Below are 18,400 nucleotides of genomic sequence, written 5' to 3'. Positions count from 1 at the left end.
TATCATAACAGCTAACATCTATGTACTGCACATCAGGAACTGTTTGAAGTGCCCTATGTGTACTTGATAAGGGCCTACTGTGTGCTAGGCCTGGAATACCAGGTACCAAGTCAGAAAGGTTCTGGCCCCTGCCCTACAGTTCTGTGGAAACAGAAGTAGGGGACCAGTAATGATGATAGCACACAGTAGGTGGCATTTGGGACTATTCCACACTCACTCACAACCAATATGCCACTGGAACACCCACACAGGGTCCTGCCAACTATGGCACATGGCCCAGGGCCCTCCACTTGCTTTCGTATAGCCTGTGAGCTGTACAAAAAAAAAAAAAAAATGTAATGGTTTTTACATTTTTAAGTGGTTGAAAAAAATGAAAAGAAAAAGAATATTTAGGGATGTGTGAAAATTACGCAAAATTCAAATTTCAGTGTTCCTAATCAGGCCCCCTGGAGCTCCGCCTTGTCTCCCTGCTTAGTGTTGTCTGTGGCCTCTTTGGCATTCGAAGGGCAGAGTTGAAGAGTTTTGAGAGTAACCACATGGAACCCAGCGTCTAAAATAGTTCCGATTTGGTCCTTTACAGAAAAGAGTGTGAACCTTGCACCTGGAGCCGAGCTGGAGGAAGATCTTCAGATGAACTGCCCCACCTCCACCTCCAGGCATAATTAATAATATGAGCCGATGCCTGCAGAATACAGCTGTGTGCCAGGCCCTGCCTAAGTGCGCACAGGCGTCAGCTCAGTTCAGACTCAACATCAAGGCCAGGGGCACTGTTGTTTACTACGATTCTCACCTTACAGACGAGGGAATGGGGCACCGACGGGCTGTTCCTTGTGCAAGGTTTATAATTGGCAAGTAGTAAACGCAGGCTTTGAACCCAGGCAGTCCCACTCCAAGGTCTGTGATTTTAATTGAAAGAAAGAAAGAGAGAGAGAGAGAGAGAGAGAGAGAGAGAGAGAGAGAGAGAGAGAGAAAGGAAGTAAAGAAGGAAGGGAAAGAAAAAAGAAAGAGAGAAAGAAAGAAAGAAAAGGAAGAAAGAGAGAAAGAAAATCCTATACCACAAACTAGATGAAAGGAAGTTCGAGAAACTGATTTAAAAAAATTTTTGCCACGGGGTCACTTTATGGTTTTTGAAAACCAGGTGGCAAATTCTTTCCCCTAAGATGTTTTGTCTTTTTTGCTGCTGGTGCTGGTGCCCCAGTGTTACTGGTAACTTCAAGCAGGCTTAATCTGTCTCCTCGCTACCCCGGTACCCCGATAGCGTACCCAAGAGGTGTCAGTATTTTACAGATGAGGAAACCGAGGCCCAGAGAGGATGAGCATCCTGCCCAAGGTCAAGGAAAGGCCATCCTTGTCTAAGACTTTGCTCATTTTAGCCCACAGTGTGCAGATGGAGACAGGAATAAGGGAAGAGGAGGAAGAGAAAGAGGAGGAGGAGGAGGAGGAGGAGGAGGAGGAGGAGGAGGAGGAGGTAGGATTCAGCTCAGATCCCAGCGCCCTCTGCCCAGCACACCTGCCAGAGATAAACAAAGCAGACGATGATCCAAACCAGCGGCAGCCACAGCCCATTGACGTAGACGACGCTCTCCGTCAGCCGCTGCACGTCCACAGACACCAGGTTGACTACGTCCCCAACTGCGCTGGTCTTTCTGGAGCCGCTGGACAGAGCCAGGACCTGGGTAGGGCAGGAGGAAGGAGACCTGAATCTGAGGGAAAGTCCGGCGATGGGGGTAGGGGGAAGGCAGGGAGGCCCCAGGCGCAGGGAGGGGGGTGGGGTCTGGGTCTAAGACTGATCCTGGCTAATTGAGGCAGATTTCTTTAGCACCTGAGCCTCCGTTCACTCATCTCTAATGTGAACTAATAAAAATCCCTAAGCCAACCTCCTAGGTCAGTGATGGCGAACCTTTTGAGCTCCGCGTGTCAGCATTTTGAAAAACCCTAACTTAACTCTGGTGCCGTGCCACATATAGAAATTTTTTGATATTTGCAACCATAGTAAAACAAAGACTTATATTTTTGATATTTATTTTATATATTTAAATGCCATTTAACAAAGAAAATTCAACCAAAAAAATGAGTTCGCGTGTCACCTCTGACACGCGTATCATAGGTTCGCCATCACTGCCCTAGGGCCTTTGTGAGAATGCAGGGAGATGACAAAGAAGAAAATACTCTGAAATCCCTAAAGCGTTGGAGCCATGATAGTCCATCACAAAATACATGAAAACCTTGGATTTGTGATGGCCATTGAATTTGTGGTGGCCATTCGCTGAGTGCTAACCATGTCGCAGGCAATGTGTTCAATACAGTGTCACCATTTTCTGTGATGAACACATCACACAACTGCATGGGGCAGGTACTGCCGTATTTCAGTTTCAAATGCCATGAATAAAACCCTCTCTATTTGTGTATCATTAAGCAAAAAAAATCAATGCCAATTAAATTAAGACATAAGGCATCTTGATTTCAGAAGTATTTTTAAAAAGTGAGACTAGAATCAAAGACATACAGAATTTACAAACCCCATTTTACAGCTTAGGAAACTGAGGCACAGAGAAATTGACCAACTTGCCCAAAGTCGGAGAGCTTGTAAGTGACTAGGCTAGGAATTGAATCCAGGATGAGCAAGGTATGACTCGGGCTCAACGGGCATGTAACGTGCCTCTCAAATACCAACCTGGTTCGCTGGCAGCGGGGAAATTCGCCCTAACCCTGGGGCCACAGCAGACCCCTTCCTGCCTGTTGAATGCTCAGTGTTATGTATGAGGAAAGAAGTGAGGGGGTGAAGGAATAAACTGGGAATGACTGAGGGTAGAAATTCTCCCCAAAGTCTTTGAACCGTTATTGAGCACCTACTCCGTGCCTCACACTGAGCCGAGTACTGAGAATGTAGTTGTGGACAACGGAGGGAATGGGGCTGGCTCCCCTGGGAGTGGAGTTTGAGCTGGGGAACAAGATTAAGTCCAGACTTCCATAGCTCTTTCCTTCATGGCAGTTATGACAAGTGCCAGGAAGAAGTGTTGTAAATCCAGGTTTTATTATTCAGGGAAGTCAAGGCCCACACATCAGGAGACGACTGTCATTGACAAGATAGTTTTGATACTCCTAGATCTCAAGAGGAGAGGGTGCGCCATCCTGGGAGGGGCCACTAAGGGAAGCACCAGGTTGGGTGGAGGGAGGCGGGCAGAAGCCTGTACGGTGGTTTTCACAGGAAGGAAGGCCAGGGAGGGCAAGCAGGCTGAGGGCTGGCTTCCTTTAACAATCCCAGCAGGCTCTGGGGGGCGTGGGAGCCCTGCCTAGTTGTCTGGTCCTGGAGTGAATGGGGCAGGGTGTGTGTGTGTGTGGAGACAGTGTCCCAGAAAGTGAGAGCCCCATCCATACGGGTTGGGGGATGGGCTCTGGGTTCAGTGGTTTGCATATTAAATGTGTGCTATCAGGTGAGTCATTGACTTTCTCTAGGAATTGGCAGTCCCTCCAGGATCAATAAAGCCCCAGATGTCAAAACACTAGATGTAGCCCTGGCAGGTAGGAGTGCGGTTAGAACATCAGCCTTGCATCTAAGTCAGTGGTTCTCAGCCTTCTGGCCCTTTAAATACAGTTCCTCCTGTTGTGACCCGACCATAAAATTATTTTCGTTGCTACTTCATAACGGTAATGTTGCTACTGTTATGAATCGTAATGTCAATATCTGATATGCAGGATGGTCTTAGGCAACTCCTGTGAAAGGGTCGTTTGACTGCCAAAGGGGTCGCGACCCACAGGTTGAGAACCGATGATCTAAGGGTTCCATTCCAGTCAAGGGCAGGTCGATCCCTGATCCCGGTCGGGGCGGGGCGAGTGCAGGAGGCAACCAATTGATGTGTCTCTCTCATATCTATGTTTCTCTCTCACTCTCTCTCTCTCTCTCTCTTTCTCCCCTTCCTCCCTCCCTTCCACTCTCTCTAAAAATCAATGGGGAAAATGTCCTTAAGTGAGAAGTAACAAAAAAAAGACAAAACAAAACGCCAGCTATGGAAAATAAGATGACACTGTTCCTAGAGCAGCCCAGAGAGGAGGGTGAGGGGTCTGGCCTCGCCCTGAGATGAAGGAGGCCTTCCTTGCTCCGGGTGGGGAGTGGGACGGGCAATGCCCTTGGTCGTTTTCCAATCCACCTCACTCAACACGTGGACTCACAGGACCGGCCCGGCCCCACGTGCGCAGCTCCCGTGTGCTCAGGGGACATGTGTCTGAAACACAGCAGCAGGGCAGCATCAAAGCCACCCTCATGGCCACCAAGGACCTGTTCCCTTTACCCGCCTCCTTCCTCAGGCGGCAGCTCAGGCATGAGAAGGAGACTCACAGGGGGCAGCATCACCCTGGCTCAGACGCTCCAGACCCCACAGGAGCCAGTGTTTCTTACAGCATCAATCTTGTGGGGTTCCTTCCAGGGTCCCCCAAAGGGACAAGAGTCACTGCACAGAGAGAAGCCCAGAGCTATGGCTTCCCACCAGGTGCTCATAGTTCCCTAACGGAACTTCTAGGTCAGATGCAATGTACCAATGGGTCAGGGCTCATTTTTTACCATAAGCCGTGCTGCCTGGTAACGTAACTGACAGTCAGTCCACTATTACCTAGTTTCTGCACTGACCACAGGTTAGTCCTTTATCCTCATGAGGGAGTTGATTGCATAACGGTTTGTCCAGGCAGTGGTAACAGCAAGTGCAAAGGCCCTGGGGTGGGAGGGTGCTTGCTGTGTTTGTGGCTGGAGCGGGTGAGCAAGAGACGAAGAGGCATATGATGTGATGTGATGTGATGTGATGTGATGTGATGTGATGTGATGAGGTCACAAAGGTCCTAGGGTCAGATCATGCAGGGCCTTAGAGAAATAACCAAGGAGGTGAGAGTGCAGTGTAAGCAACTATTAACGAAGGAATGAATATGTTTTCAGGCACCGATGATATCAACAGTTCAGTGACGTGACCCCTCCTGCTTTCCTGGCTGGAGCATCTGCCTGTAGGTCAGGACAGGAGGAGGAGAAGGGAAAGGCCCGCGCCTCTCCCCACGGCTCACCTTTCTGTACACCAGGCCAGTGACGGCTGTCCGCAGCCTTATCTGCAGCACCTTGAGTCTGTACATGTGCTGCTGCTCGAACAGCGTTTGCAGGCAGGCGGCCAGGAACATCAGCACCGCGATCAGATAGCCCTTCCAGGCCGGGGCTGCGGCATCACCAATGAACTCCAGGAAAAGGCTTGTGGGAGAAGGAGGGAGGAGGCAGAGCTGGTGAGAGAAGGCACCCGTGGGTGTTGCCTGTGCCCAAGCCTGGCCAGGTCTTGGAGGACCAGATGGTGTGGCAGATTTTATTTTCAGAAAGGACTGTAATTATTTTCCCCACTCTATATGCTAATGTGCAAAGCGAGCTGCGGCAGCTCCACTCAAGAGCAGGGACATTTTTATCCCCACCTGTGGTGGGCTGAGTTATACCCACACAATTCCTGTGTTGAAGTCCAAACCCCTAGCACCTCAGAATGCAACTGCATAAGTTAAAGTGAGTCTGCCCTGGTAAGCCTTCATTCAGTATGATTGGTATCCTTATAAAAGGAAATTTGAACAGACTTGGGGTGCACGTGCACTAACTGAATTGCTCACCACATTATCGTAAGTAAATAAGTGGTTTAAAGCCCTTCACTTTTGGGGTGTTTTGTTATGCAGCAAAAGCTAACTGATACAGTCAGGTTAGCGGTCACTCACTGTCTCTCCCCAAGATCAGTCACCTTCTCATGTGCTTTGGTCCTTCTCAGTGTCCTTTCGCCCACCCTCCACTTCCCTGAGCAGAGGTCTAGGTAGAGGCAGGAGAGCTAAAGCCCCCCGGCCCCAAGGACCACCAACCGTAGCAAGGCACCCAAGGCTTGAACTCACCTAAGGAGCTTGGGGACAGTGAACCTGAAGACGTCACTGATGACAAGGCTGAGGGTCCCCAGGAGGAAGGTGGAGCGGAAGACCTGCCAGAGGGCCCTCAGCAGCGGGCCCCTCACACTCCCTCTTGGCTGCAGGAAGGCCTCGGCCTCTGCGGGCTCCCCACCACGGCGGAGGCTCCCTTTCCTCTTAAACACGGCTGCCGCAGTTTGCCTTAGGGGAGGAGGGACATGGCGCTGGGTCCTTGAGTGGATTGAGTATGTTTCCTCAGGTTTATATGTTGGAATCCTAACCCCCAATGCAATGGTATTAGGGGATGGGGCCTTTGGGAGGTGGCTAAATCCTGAGGGTGGAGCCTTCATGAATGGGATTAGTGACCTTATCAAAGATCCCAGAGAACGGCCTTGCCCCTTCTGCCCTCTGAGGACACACAGAGAGGACAGTGTCTCTGAATGAGGAAGTGGCCCTTGCCAGACACTGAATTTGCTGGTGCCTTGATGTTGGACTCCCAGCCTCCAGAACTGTGAGAGACAGCTTTGTTGTTTATAAGCCACCCAGTCTATGCGACTAGTACTTTGCTAGCAGCCCCAATGGATGAAGACAGTCCTTTTCCATATTCTCAGGGGTGGCAGCTGAGCTGTCAGCAGCAGGACCCAGCATTACAGGATTCATTCTCAACCAGGGGGTGGGTGAGCACAGATCCGGCCTCCCCTCCTCCCCTGTTCTTCCTTATCCCCCAGATCACCCGCTTCCTTATCCCCCAGATCACCCACTTCCTTATCCTCCAGACCACCCCCTTCCTTATCCCCAGATCACCCACTTCCTTATCCCCCAGATCACCCCCTGCTTAATCCCCCAGATCATCCATTTCCTTATCCCCAGATCACCCACTTCCTTATCCCCCAGACCACCCCTTCCTTATCCTCCAGATCACCCACTTCCTTATCCTCCAGATCACCCACTTCCTTATCCCCCAGATCACCCCTTTCCTTATCCCCCAGATCACCCCCTTCCTTATCCCCCAGATCACCCCCTTCCTTATCCCCCAGATCACCCACTTCCTTATCCCCCAGGTCACCCCCTTCCTAATCCCCCAGATCACCCCCTTCCTTATCCTCCAGTTCACCCACTTCTTTATCCTCCAGATCACCCACTTATGAGACAAATAGGCAGTTAGGGGTGGAGTGGGCAGGAAGGCAGTCCCAAGATCTCATGGATGGTGATGGGACTGCACATGCTTTGAGCACCTACTCTATGCACCAGGCACTTCCTAGTCCTTCTAAGACCCTGGCAAGCCAGGTGTTAAGCCCATTTCACAGATGTGCAAACTAAGGCTCAGAGGGTGAACCTGTCCGAGGGCACATAGCTGAGAAGTAAAAGAACTGGGATTTGATCCCAACTCTGCCTTCAGGCCCTCTTTGATCCAATATGCAGCCCTCCCTTCTTCCACAACAGCCCTTTGGTGGTTTAGACTGGTTTAGAATCCTGCTGATGTCCATGGGCCTGGCACTCCTTGTCTGTATGACACCACATATAGAAGATCAGGAGCCCTGAAGCAAAATGAGCCCGGCCTTGGTCATAACCAGGGGCCACAGGGAGAGCTAGGGTGGCGGAGGGGGAGGCGGAGAAGTCAGAGGACCCCTCCTGAGGCAGGCAGTCCTCAGTCATAGGGAGAGGCTGGTCGGTGGTGATGCAGCTGCTGACAGCCCAGCTGCTGTGTGACTTTGGGCAGACCGCTCCCCTCTCTGTGCTTCTGTGTCCTTGTGTGTGATGGAGCTAGTCTCTCTCTCTGCGTCCCCTCCAATTCTGACAAACTATGGGCTTATCATTAATATCAATGCCCACGTACAGAGCTTGAACGCAGGACCAGGCACTGGGATCTGTCCTGTACATGCCCGATTGCACCAACTCCTCTCAACTTCCCTGCCTGCCGGCTATCACAGGCTCCCCACTTTACTTAAGAGAAGACTGAGGCTCAGAGAGGTGGTGACAGCTGCCCGAGCTCACACAGCAAGGATAGAGCAGGGATCTGAGCCCAGATCTCCACCCATGGTTTACACCGTGCCTCTTTATGGTCCTTACCACCCAGCAAAAAGAAAAAAAAAGAAAAAGACTGTGGCGAGCATTGGTTGCCAGGCTTTCGCTGACCAGGTCAAGGCCTTGTCCCCCATGCCTGGCCTCGCTTGTTGTTTGGTTTGGCATCTCAGAGGGTTGTGGCTTGGCCTTTGTCACTGAGCTGTGCATGACCTGCCACGTGCATTTTGGTATTTGGGCCTCGAATAACAAAAGGATGTCACCTCCTTGCGGAGGCCTTTCCCAACCACCTTTCCCCATCTGATTCCATCCTTTCATGACTGGCCTTCACCGCCATGCTCACTCTCTCCAACTCTCTCCTTTACTTATTGGTCTTGTTAGAGCTCAAGATGGGGAGACTTTTTGCTTTTCCCCCCAGCACCTAGTTCAGCTCCGGAATGTAGTAGGCACTGAGTTAACACTTGCCAAATGAATGGGGGGAAAAATAGATTAGCTGTGATGTGTGCAAAAGGGCCTAACAGAAGTGCCTGGTGCATAAGGTTATAAAGATTTGTGGAAGGAAAAAAGGAAGGAAGCAGGCAACTTGGTTTGGTGGACTGAACTTGGCCTTGGAGCCAGGGGACTGAGGTCAAATGTTAGCTCTGTCCCCTGCCCTCTGAGCCTCGGTGTTTCTGAGAGGGCGAAAGATGACTATGAAGGCTTCCTCCGGCTGGGTGTACTGCTCGTCCTGTTCTAGCTGCTTGCCCCAGAGCTCCGAGTCATTGTGGTCAGCCTGCAGGCTGTAGCCAACTTCCTCTGCTCCAGGGGGCTTCACTGTTCTTCCAGGAAAGCCTCTAGACTGGTGTGTAGCCTTTGGTCTCTTGGACCAAAGGTCTCTTTGTGCAGGACTTGCATACGATCACAAGGTGAGGCAAGGGTGTGAGTGAGTGGCCAGGTTTGAGTCGGGGGAGACAAAAGGGCGTGGTGGAGACTGTGGCAAGCTGAAGAGCACCTGCCCTCTCTAAGGGGGCAGCCCCCACCCAGATCCACTCTCCTATTGCCATGCGGGCCTGTGACCCAGCACCGCCCGTCTACTTTAAGAGAGATCAGAATTCCAGATTCTTAGGCGACATCTCTCGTGTTTTAAATGTTGGCAACTTATTAAAAACAAAACAAAACAAAACCCCAAAGAACAAGAACAACATTCCACCATGTGGGCCAAGTATACCTTGGAAACCTGGCTTGGCCAGTAGGTAGCACCTGCTAACCTCTCAGGATGACATCCTCTTCCTCCAAAAGTTGCAACATATTTCAGACCTAAAACCAAAGTTCCCTCTGTGTGTCATCAGTCAGCTCGGAACATGACTGAGCTGGGTCCTTGTATAACCATGCCTTCCTCCTTTCTTTCTGCCCACTGTGTATGGGTCCTCAGCCTGCCCTGGGGAATGTTTCCATCCACCAGCTCCAGTGTTCCCGCGTTCTCATGCTGGCAAGGGAAGCCAGAGCAGGGAGAGAGCGGGTGAGACACCAGGGCTTTTGTGAATGAATTCTGCCCCTCAAAGGTAATTTAAGAGTGGAGGGGAAGTTCAGCAAGTACTATGCCTGGTGTGTGAGAGAGAGCTGCTGCTTCCATTTGCTCATATACTCACCCCTTTTTGAGCAACCCACCCCCTTCCTTTGGGGAGCAGTTCCTCCTCTCCCTTCCCCTCTTTGGGTGACTCTCAAGGAACCACCAATAATAGGGTCCACCCTCCAGCCATGGGAGTGGCCCCACATGAGCCAGCCAATCCCAATTTCCTGGGGATTTCCTATAGGAAAGCTAGGAGAGATGGCATTATGAAGAGCCGACTACATAGAAACAGCTGAGAGGAGAGCTGGAGGGAATTTGGACACCATGTAAGCCCCTGGATTCAGCCAGACATGAAGCCAGACCCACCTTCTCAGCTTTGTGAGCCAACAGTTTCTCACTCTCTCTCTCTCCTGCTAATTCGTGGGACTTAGCACCTACAGCCACCACCACAAAATCCTAGAGTACATGAGGGAAATGTAGCTTTCCCCACAGAACTAAGTTACTTTCATCTGTCCCCCGAAACACCAAGATCCAGTGAGGTCAAGCGACTTGTCCAAACCTCAGGTTTCATTAGTGTTGTCAGCTCATTTCTCTAGAACAACGAACGGTTCCCAAACTGGTTCTTCAGACTCCAGGCCCCCACGGAAGTTTCCAGAGATGCCACGGAGGGCAGGAGTGGGGCACAGAGGACAGGACTAGAGAGAGCTTTGAACTCCTCTGGGGAACTGGTATTGCTTGTGCTTTTACCGTTTTTGAAGAATTCGCTCAGTTCTTTTCTAAAATCATTTTCTTTTCGTCTCCCACAAGTTATGAGTTAGGGGAGAGGGGATGGCATGCCCACTGCACAGATAAGAAAGCCGAGGCCCAGGAGGACATAAGTGAATAGTTGCCTGCATTTCTGATCCACCACCCAACTCTCCACCCCCAGTCTTAAAACATCCCTTCTGTTTCCTGCCTGCCATCCCAGCATTCGGGCTTCCTTCTGGAGACCTTGTGGAGCTCCCACTTTGTCCCTCTCGTTTGGGAACCTGCGAAGCACTCGGGGCAGGGGCGGGGAGTGGGGAGGCGGAATGTCCCTTTCTCCTGACTTGTTAATGCTTAGTGACATCCACCAGCAGGAAGGGGACTGTGGAGGTGGAGTCAGAGGATGGTTGGCGGTTGTATTTGGGGCCAAATGAGAGGAGCTTTGCTAACCAACCTTGCAGCTGAGCTCTCTCTCTGCTTCCACACACTCACCGCTGGGCCGCTCTGCGGCTCCTTGTCCATTCCCTTTCCAGCTGGGAAACAAGTTCTTCTGAGGAGTTCTCTCTCCGAACGGACCAGAGGTCTTTTGGTCCCAGTGGCCTCCTGTAGCCCCTCCAGACCAGCCTGTCAAAAAAAAAAGAGGGTCACCAAGGCAGGCTCCTCGTGTCTTCTGCCCCATCAAAGTCCTGGCCTGGTAGCTGTGTGACCCTGGGTAAGTCCCTTTCCCTCTCTGCACCTCTGCTGGCCCCTCCGTAAAGTGAAAGCAATGAACTTAACTGCACCTAATATTGGCTGGCACTTTCCAGTTTATAAAGATCATGTCATTTAATGCTCACATGAGCCCATCTGAGAGGTTTTTATTGACCCATTTTACAGAGGAGGAAGCAAACAGAGGCTCAGAGAGATTTAATCAAGAGACGGCCTGTGGGGCAGGGGAAATACACCTCCCTAGGAGTCAGAAGTCCGGAATGGAACACTATCACTGTGGAGAAAACCTGAACTCTTCCTTCGGTGTTCCATGTTCCCCCTCTCCTCCTCGCTCACCCTCCAGCCATCCAGCCTCAGGACCTTTGCACATGCATGTTGCTCCGCTCAAAACTCCTGTCTTGCATTCCTCACCCGGTCACTTCTGACTTGTCCTTCACCTCAGCTCAGATGGGATTTCCCTAGAAGCCCACATGATGACCTCCACTGTCCAGATCCCCCCATTAAACGATCCCATAGTTTCTTGAGCCTTTTCATTTATAACTAGAGGCCCGGTGCACAAAATCCATGCATGGGAGGGGGTCCCTCAGCCCGGCCTGCACCCTCTCCAAATCCGGGACCCTTTGGGGGATGTCTGACTACCTCTTGCAATCTGGGACCACTGGCTCCTAACCGCTTGCCTGCCTGCCTGATCGCCCCTAACTGCTCCCCTGCTGGCCTGATCACCCCTTACCACCTCTGCCTCACCCCACACCCAGGACCCAGGATTCCCTCCTCCGGCTGGCTGGTCACAGGCACCCAGGACCTGGGCTTCCCTCCCTCTGGCCAGCCGCAGGCACCCAGGACCCAGGCCGGCTTTGCCCGGGCCACAGCTGAAGGCACCCAGGACTGCGGGGCGGGTGGCTTGTCCCTCTCCAGGGCCACAGCCTGGCTGGTCCCCATTCCTCTCTTGTGAGCTCATTTGTGCCTGGGTGGTCCCCATTCCTCTCTCTCTTGAGCTCATTTGTGCCTGGCTAGTCCCCATTCCTCTCTCTCAAGCTCATTTGTGCCTGGCTGGTTCCCACTCCTCTCTCCCCAGTGTTGAGTGTCTGAGCCATTATGGTGTGACAGCGTGAGGGCATGGTGACCATTTGCATATTAGCTCTTTATTATATAGGATGCTGTTGCAATTATGATCATTTACTTTTTAGTCTGATCATTTATTTAGTGTCTTTATCCTCCATAGGGACGAAGACAACGCTTGCCTTTATCCTCATCCCCTGGCCCAAGATTTGTCACATGAAGCCACTTATCAACTCCGTGACATGGTCATGTCACTTTTCATCAATAGACCTCAATTTTTTCACCTTAAAATTACAGTGTTTCCCCACACATGGGGCTGGTGTGTGAGATGACTGTTGGTGGCCCATTGCTGGAAGAGGTCATTGAGAGGATGGGGCCACTGGTTGACCCCACAGCTGGACCCCATAGCTGGACCTGGTCAATTGAAGGCCTCTCACCCTCCCCTGTCCTTGGAATGTGCACACTGCCCACTCTTCCTGCACTAGGAGCCCTTCCAAGGATGTAGCCTTGAGAGAGAAAGATGTTGTTGAGACCATCTGGAAGGTCCATGTGACTGAACCCCATTAAGGCCTCTGTATAAACGGTTAAGATTCTGACCAGTGAGTGTGGAGATCTTGTCTTGCAGCCCAAGATGAGGCTTGTAGGGGAGTCCCCTTGCTTGTGAAAACCGCCACCTACCATTCTGGAGCCTGTCTCTTCCATCTCTCTTTGCCCTCTGGGTACAGGGCCAATTTGCAAACCAGCACGCACACACAGAAATTAAGTGTTATTTTCTTTTTAGGTCTCTCTAATCTTTCCAATGATGTCAAGGAGAAGGTCTTATTTGGTGCTGGTCTTGTGCTCCTCTCTGAGACTTTTCAAGTTCCCTGCCCTAACTCAGAGCAAACTCAGGCGAGCAACAGTTCTGATCTAGAAATTATTAACATTGCTTACTTTTCACTGAAATTATGTTTGGAGTTCTACATGGCAAGTGATTCCATAGAATTTCTCCAATTTGGCAATGATAGAAAGTTTCCTTTTTTTAAAAAAAGGCTATTAAAGTAGAAAAGTAAGTTGATTTAAAGAAAAAAATGTTAAGTAAATAGTGTATGAATAACACTCTAATAAGGCAAAAAGCTTGAAGAATGGTCCATAAATATCTATGTTTGGGAAATACAGGGGTAGGTCTGTTTTCTTCTAGCACTTCTATGCTCTTTCCACTAGCTCCACACTCCCAGAGCATCCCATTCTGCATGCATTTGGCAGCTGATTTATATAACACTCATTGTAGGCCAGACCCTGTTCTCAGTTCTTCATAAACTGTATTCCATTTAATTCTCACAACCCTATGAGGTAGATGCTATTATCTTCATTTTATAGGTGCAGAGACTGGGGCACAGAGAGGCTAAGTAGCTTGCCCAAGGTCACACAGCCAGGAAGCGGTGGGGCTAGGATTCCAATTTAGGTACTATGAAGTCTAACCACAGTGTGCTCAGGAAGGGGCCTGGTGGGTGGGGACACCCTCAGTGCCCAATATGCTGACCCTGGAGAAACATCTGTCTTCTCTGCCAGCCTGGGAGCCTCCAGGGGGTAAAGATTTGGTCTTTCCCTGGTGCTTAGCACATAGTAAGTGCTTATTAAATGTTGATGGAATGACTGACGCTGAGTAAGAGACGATTTTATCGAGCACCTGCTATGTACAAGCACTAACCACTTCACATTCAATGAAAGTAGAGTTGTTCCCATTTTAAAGAGGGGAAAACTAAGACTCCATATTTGTGATATGGCCGGCTAAGAGAGAGATCCAGGGTTCAAGCCCAAATCTCACTCCAGTGAGTGAGGAGGAGTGGGATGTGGCGGATGGGCACTTTGAGAGGGACGCACTGAGGCCGGAGCAGAGAAAGCCAGCTGACCTTGGAACCTCATGGGGGACGAATGGTGGTAGCAAATCAGGGCAGCAAATGGAGGTGAGGAAGGCACCACCTCAGCCCTTCCTAGCTACTGTACTTACCCAGAAACCCACCAGAACATGGCCTTGGAGGGGAAGGAGGCCCCAGCCTCCGGACAGGGATTCTGTAAAGACAAAAGATGGGGCAAAAGGAGAACGCAGCCTCACATTCCAAGGCCACTCTGTGGCCAGGGAGCCAAGGGCAGGAAGATGGGGGGAAATGACCATCAGCTTAGTCTCCAAGTGCACAGCGGTGTGCCTGGCCTACTTGTTGGAGGTAGACACCTAGTAGGCAAGGCAACAAGGGACAGGGCCACAGGACTGACAGCATCCAAAGGGAAGAACTAACAGTTTCCCCGAAGAACAACTATTATTAATACGGAAACCAGGCAGTTCTCCAAGCAAGGACCATGCATGACATAGCAACATTCTGAGCCGCATCCCTCAGTGACTGTGGTGAGGAAGCAGACAGGGCTCTGCCCTGAGATTTTGCCAGCGGCTCCAGGAAAATTGCACATATCTATGTTCTTCGCCAAAAGGGCACGAGAGTGCTCATCTCAGCACATCTTTGCCATCACAGCTTGTTATCAGTTTTTAAATTTTTTTTCTGCCATTATCATGGAAAAAATAATTGACTGTAGTTTAGCTTGGTTATTTAAGCAGTTGAGCTTCGTTTTAGATGACCTCAGATCAACTGTCTCTTCCTCAGAGAATTCTCTCCTGAGTTCACATTACCTGTTGTAAGCTCTCAGGGACCGCGAGGTTCTCCTGCAGAGCATTTTCCCCAGTGGTAATTTTCCCCACATTTGTATAATTACGTGACTAATGTTTGGTTCTATTACTTGGCTGTTAGCTTCATGAAGATAGGCATATCTGCTTATTCAGTATAACCCTCAGTACCTCGCTGGGCACAGAGCAAAGGCAGGCAAACTGCAGCCCTGGGGGCCAAACCCGGCCCACTGCTTGTCTCTGCAAATAAAGTTTTATTGGGACACATTCCCTTTGTTGACATATTGTCTGTGCTACAGCAGTAGAGTTGAGTAGTTGCCACAGAGACCAGATGGCCCACAAAACCTAAAATAAGTCTCTATCTTGCTCTGGACAGAAAAAGTTGGCCAACCCATGGCATAGAGTAGACGTGCCATACACGTTTTGCTGAATGACGGAATGAATAAAAAAAGAAAAAGCCTGTGCTCTAGTTTACCCCCTTTGGTTACACGGGGAGATGGAGACCAGAAGTAGAACGGGGACAAGGGAGGCACCGGATTGGCAACTTACAGACTGCTGGGGCTCTTTAGGGAAGAAGGGGGGTCGATCGGCCAGGCAGGACAGCAGAAACTGCGCCACCATCAGAGACAAGCACAGGTAGGTGGACAGGTGGCGGAAGGGGTCACTCTGGAAGCCCTGCGGGAGAGAAGGCAGAAGTCCCACTGAGTCCAGGCAGGCAGATTGATAAGCCAACTGTGGGAATCCCCCGTCTGATGCATTAGTGGGTGGCCTGTGGAATTTTCCCATTAGTTACACAGGTTACTTTGTAAAAATCTGTCCTTAAGGACAGAAGGGTGGTTCTCTGTCCTCTCCTTTTAACCATCTGGCTCAACAGGTCTTGGGTGGGTGCCACCTGTGCAAGTGGTTGTCAACTGGGGTGACTTTGCCCCCAGGGGACATTTGACCACGTTGACAGACATTTGGGGTTACCCAGATGAGGGTTAGTGCTACAGGCATCTAGCGGGTGGAGACCAGGCATGCTACTCAACATCCTACAACGCACAGGACAGCTTCCCCACCCAAAAGAGAATTATGCCACGAGTGCTGAGAAACCCTGTCTAGGCTATATATTTTTCTCTGCAGATAAAATGATCCATCATGCCCCTAACATGGAAATGCTGCTGTCCAGTTTGGGAAACGGAAATATGAGTGGGTGTGCAAAATGAGCACGGAAATACAGATGCATGAGAGCACAGGCGAGGGTGGGAGCAGGTGAGCATGAAGGGAAACCTGCATGCATGAGGAAGAGTGTGTGCAGGTGTGTGTCGGGGGAGGTCATGGAGAGGACGTGACTGCGGGATGACCTACAAGCTGGACCTGGGCCATCAGAGACTCCACACCCTCCCCTGTTCAATGAGGCAGCTTTGAGAGAGCAAGGTGTCTGGATGGCTCACGTGACTGAACCCCATTAAGGCTGCTGTATAAACTTTAAGATTCTGGTGGGTGGATGTGGAGATCTCCTTGTCTTGTGGTGACCAAGTTCCCTTGCTTGTTAAACCACCACATTCCAGTCTAAAGTGGCCTGCCTTTTGCCCTCTGTGTATAGGACCAGTTTGGAATTTCACGTGGGAGCTCCAAGCTTGCCAACCCACAGTGTGTCTGTGCCCGGGCTCGGTGGGAGTGCTGTGTGAATGTGTGTGTGGTGTGGGAACTTGAAGGCACAGCCACAACTGGGTGGCAGCAGTTGTGAACGCACATATGCAGGTGTGTAGGGGAGGTTTCGGAGCCTGTGGTTGTGTGACCCAGTGTGTCTGCTGTGCAAGTTAAGTGTGTGCTGTGAGTGTGTACGACCACGAGGATTTGTGCCGACAAAGACATGGGGATGATGGGTACTTCGATGGGAGGGAGTGGGTTTGTGAGCCGCTAGAGCTTAAGCACTTGTGGTGTTTGTGTCTATGTAGAGAACAGGTTGTGTGTGGAAAGGGGAGGAGGAAGGATGGGACCCGAGGCCTGAAACTGTCACTGTGGTTTCCCCAGGTGGCCCAGGCCCCCACTTACCCCTTGTGAGGCCTGCTGGGCGGTGCTGATGGCTGGCAAGAGACAGCAGAGCAGCCAGTACCCAAACAGCACCCCAGATGCCTGGACCCCCTTCTTCCTCTCCATGTGGATCAGGAACACTGCCAAGATCTGCACAGAGAGTCAGGAGACACCTCTTAAGGTGGGGCCGGGGGCGGGACGCAGGGGGAAGCCCCACTCTGCCCCCCACCCTTCACTGAGGCAGGAAAGGCAGTAAGCCAGCAGCAAGCCTGGGATGTCCTTACCATCGTGGTGAGCCAAACGGTGGGGTGAATGAGGAATTCGGGGGCCTGGGGAATCCCCTGCTGGATTCTCCAAAGAGTGACAGACACGCTGGAGGTGTACAAGATTATGAGGGTGAACCCAAGCACCTGAGGAGACAGGCTTCGATGAGGCTCGTGGGTGAAAAGAAAGGCGGTGGCAAACTGCACCGTGACCCCACGTCACTATGGCTCTGGATGGGGCACTGCACGTACCAATGTCATAATTTAACAGTGCCCGATGGAGGGGAAATTTGCGTAAGAAAAAGCAGTGAGGGGTGTTGCAAACCGATCTTGACCTGTAACTGTCAAATAAGAATGAAACATAAGGGTTGGAGTCAACCCCGTGTTTTCCAAAATGCTGGCGGTGCTCCAGGCGTGCACAGGAGAGAGCTCAGGTACAAAGGAACAGAGTGGGATGAAATAGACTCATCGGTGAAAAAGTTACACTTCCTTCAAGTCTCTTTCCATCCCTACTGTTAAACCAAGGGGAAACCCTCCGTTGGGACCCGTATGTCTCCAGGCCCTCTCTTGAAGGCTTCGATCTCTCTTGAATAAGAGAGAGCAAGAAAGTGGGAGTGCCTACATGTGGGAGAGAAGGCCAGACCGAGGCACACCAGGGAAACTATTGAAAGTACCTCAGTTAGTCAAAGCAGGGGTCACGCTGCCACCCGCAGGCAGAGTTTGGCACACGGCCTGTTTCTGTATGGCCTGTGAGCTAAGAATGGCTTTCGACATTTGCCAATCATTGAACAAAAGTAAGAAGAGTAAATATGTCACGCTGCGTGAAAGTTACATGAAATTCAAATTTCAGCGACTGTAAATATTTGTTGAAACACAGTCGTGCCTATTTGTTTACTGTGGTCTGTGGCTGCTTTCTTGCTGCAATGACAGAACTCAGTAGTTAGGACAGAGACCACATGACCCCCACAGCCTCAAATATGTACTATCTGGCCCTTTAAGGGAGAGTGTGTCAACCATAGAGAGATGGTTAGCAATAGGACAAAAATTAACTAGGTGGTATGGGAATGAATGCACATTGAAGGGCATTCTTGTAGAAGTCTGGAGGAGAATGGGATAGATAGTTGAGCAGAAAGGCTCACCCTTACAATGCCAGTGTTTTTGTAACTCACTAAAATAGATACCCAACAATATTGTTTTTATTGATTTTCAGAGAGAGAGAGAGAGAGAGAGAGAGAGAGAGATATGAGAGCAAAACATCCTGCATGCCACCCTACCTAGGCTCAAACCTACAACCTTTTGGTGCATGGGACGACGCCCAGCCAACTGAGCCACACCGGCCGGGGCGATACCTAACAATTTGGGCTGGGGCGATACCTAACAATTTGAAGAACTGTTCTTTAGTACTGAGAACTGGGAAACATAAAAATCAATGCATAACTGTTCAACATGTAAACTGTTAAAGGTTTATCCTAGTGTGATCCT

General features: G+C 50.6%; 1 protein-coding gene across 1 annotated transcript in view; it reads right to left on the bottom strand.

Annotated features, from left to right (window-relative positions):
* Window positions 1-18,400, bottom strand: part of ABCC6 (ATP binding cassette subfamily C member 6) — a 50,163-nt gene that overhangs the window by 30,095 nt on the left and 1,668 nt on the right. The window contains exons 3-10 of the mRNA XM_070411551.1: window positions 16,940-17,065; window positions 16,677-16,805; window positions 15,189-15,314; window positions 13,974-14,035; window positions 10,709-10,840; window positions 5,893-6,102; window positions 5,047-5,224; window positions 1,511-1,672 (exon numbers count right to left, since the gene is read on the bottom strand). Coding sequence (XP_070267652.1) covers window positions 1,511-1,672; window positions 5,047-5,224; window positions 5,893-6,102; window positions 10,709-10,840; window positions 13,974-14,035; window positions 15,189-15,314; window positions 16,677-16,805; window positions 16,940-17,065 — 1,125 coding nt within the window. The remainder of the gene's footprint in view (window positions 1-1,510; window positions 1,673-5,046; window positions 5,225-5,892; window positions 6,103-10,708; window positions 10,841-13,973; window positions 14,036-15,188; window positions 15,315-16,676; window positions 16,806-16,939; window positions 17,066-18,400) is intronic.

The sequence above is a fragment of the Myotis yumanensis genome, unplaced genomic scaffold, assembly GCF_028538775.1.
Source record: "Myotis yumanensis isolate MYYU_CA2020_CCGP unplaced genomic scaffold, mMyoYum1.0.hap1 SCAF_4, whole genome shotgun sequence".
In the NCBI taxonomy this organism is placed as follows: Eukaryota; Metazoa; Chordata; class Mammalia; order Chiroptera; family Vespertilionidae; genus Myotis; species Myotis yumanensis.
This window is presented reverse-complemented; position numbering and strand designations above follow the sequence as displayed.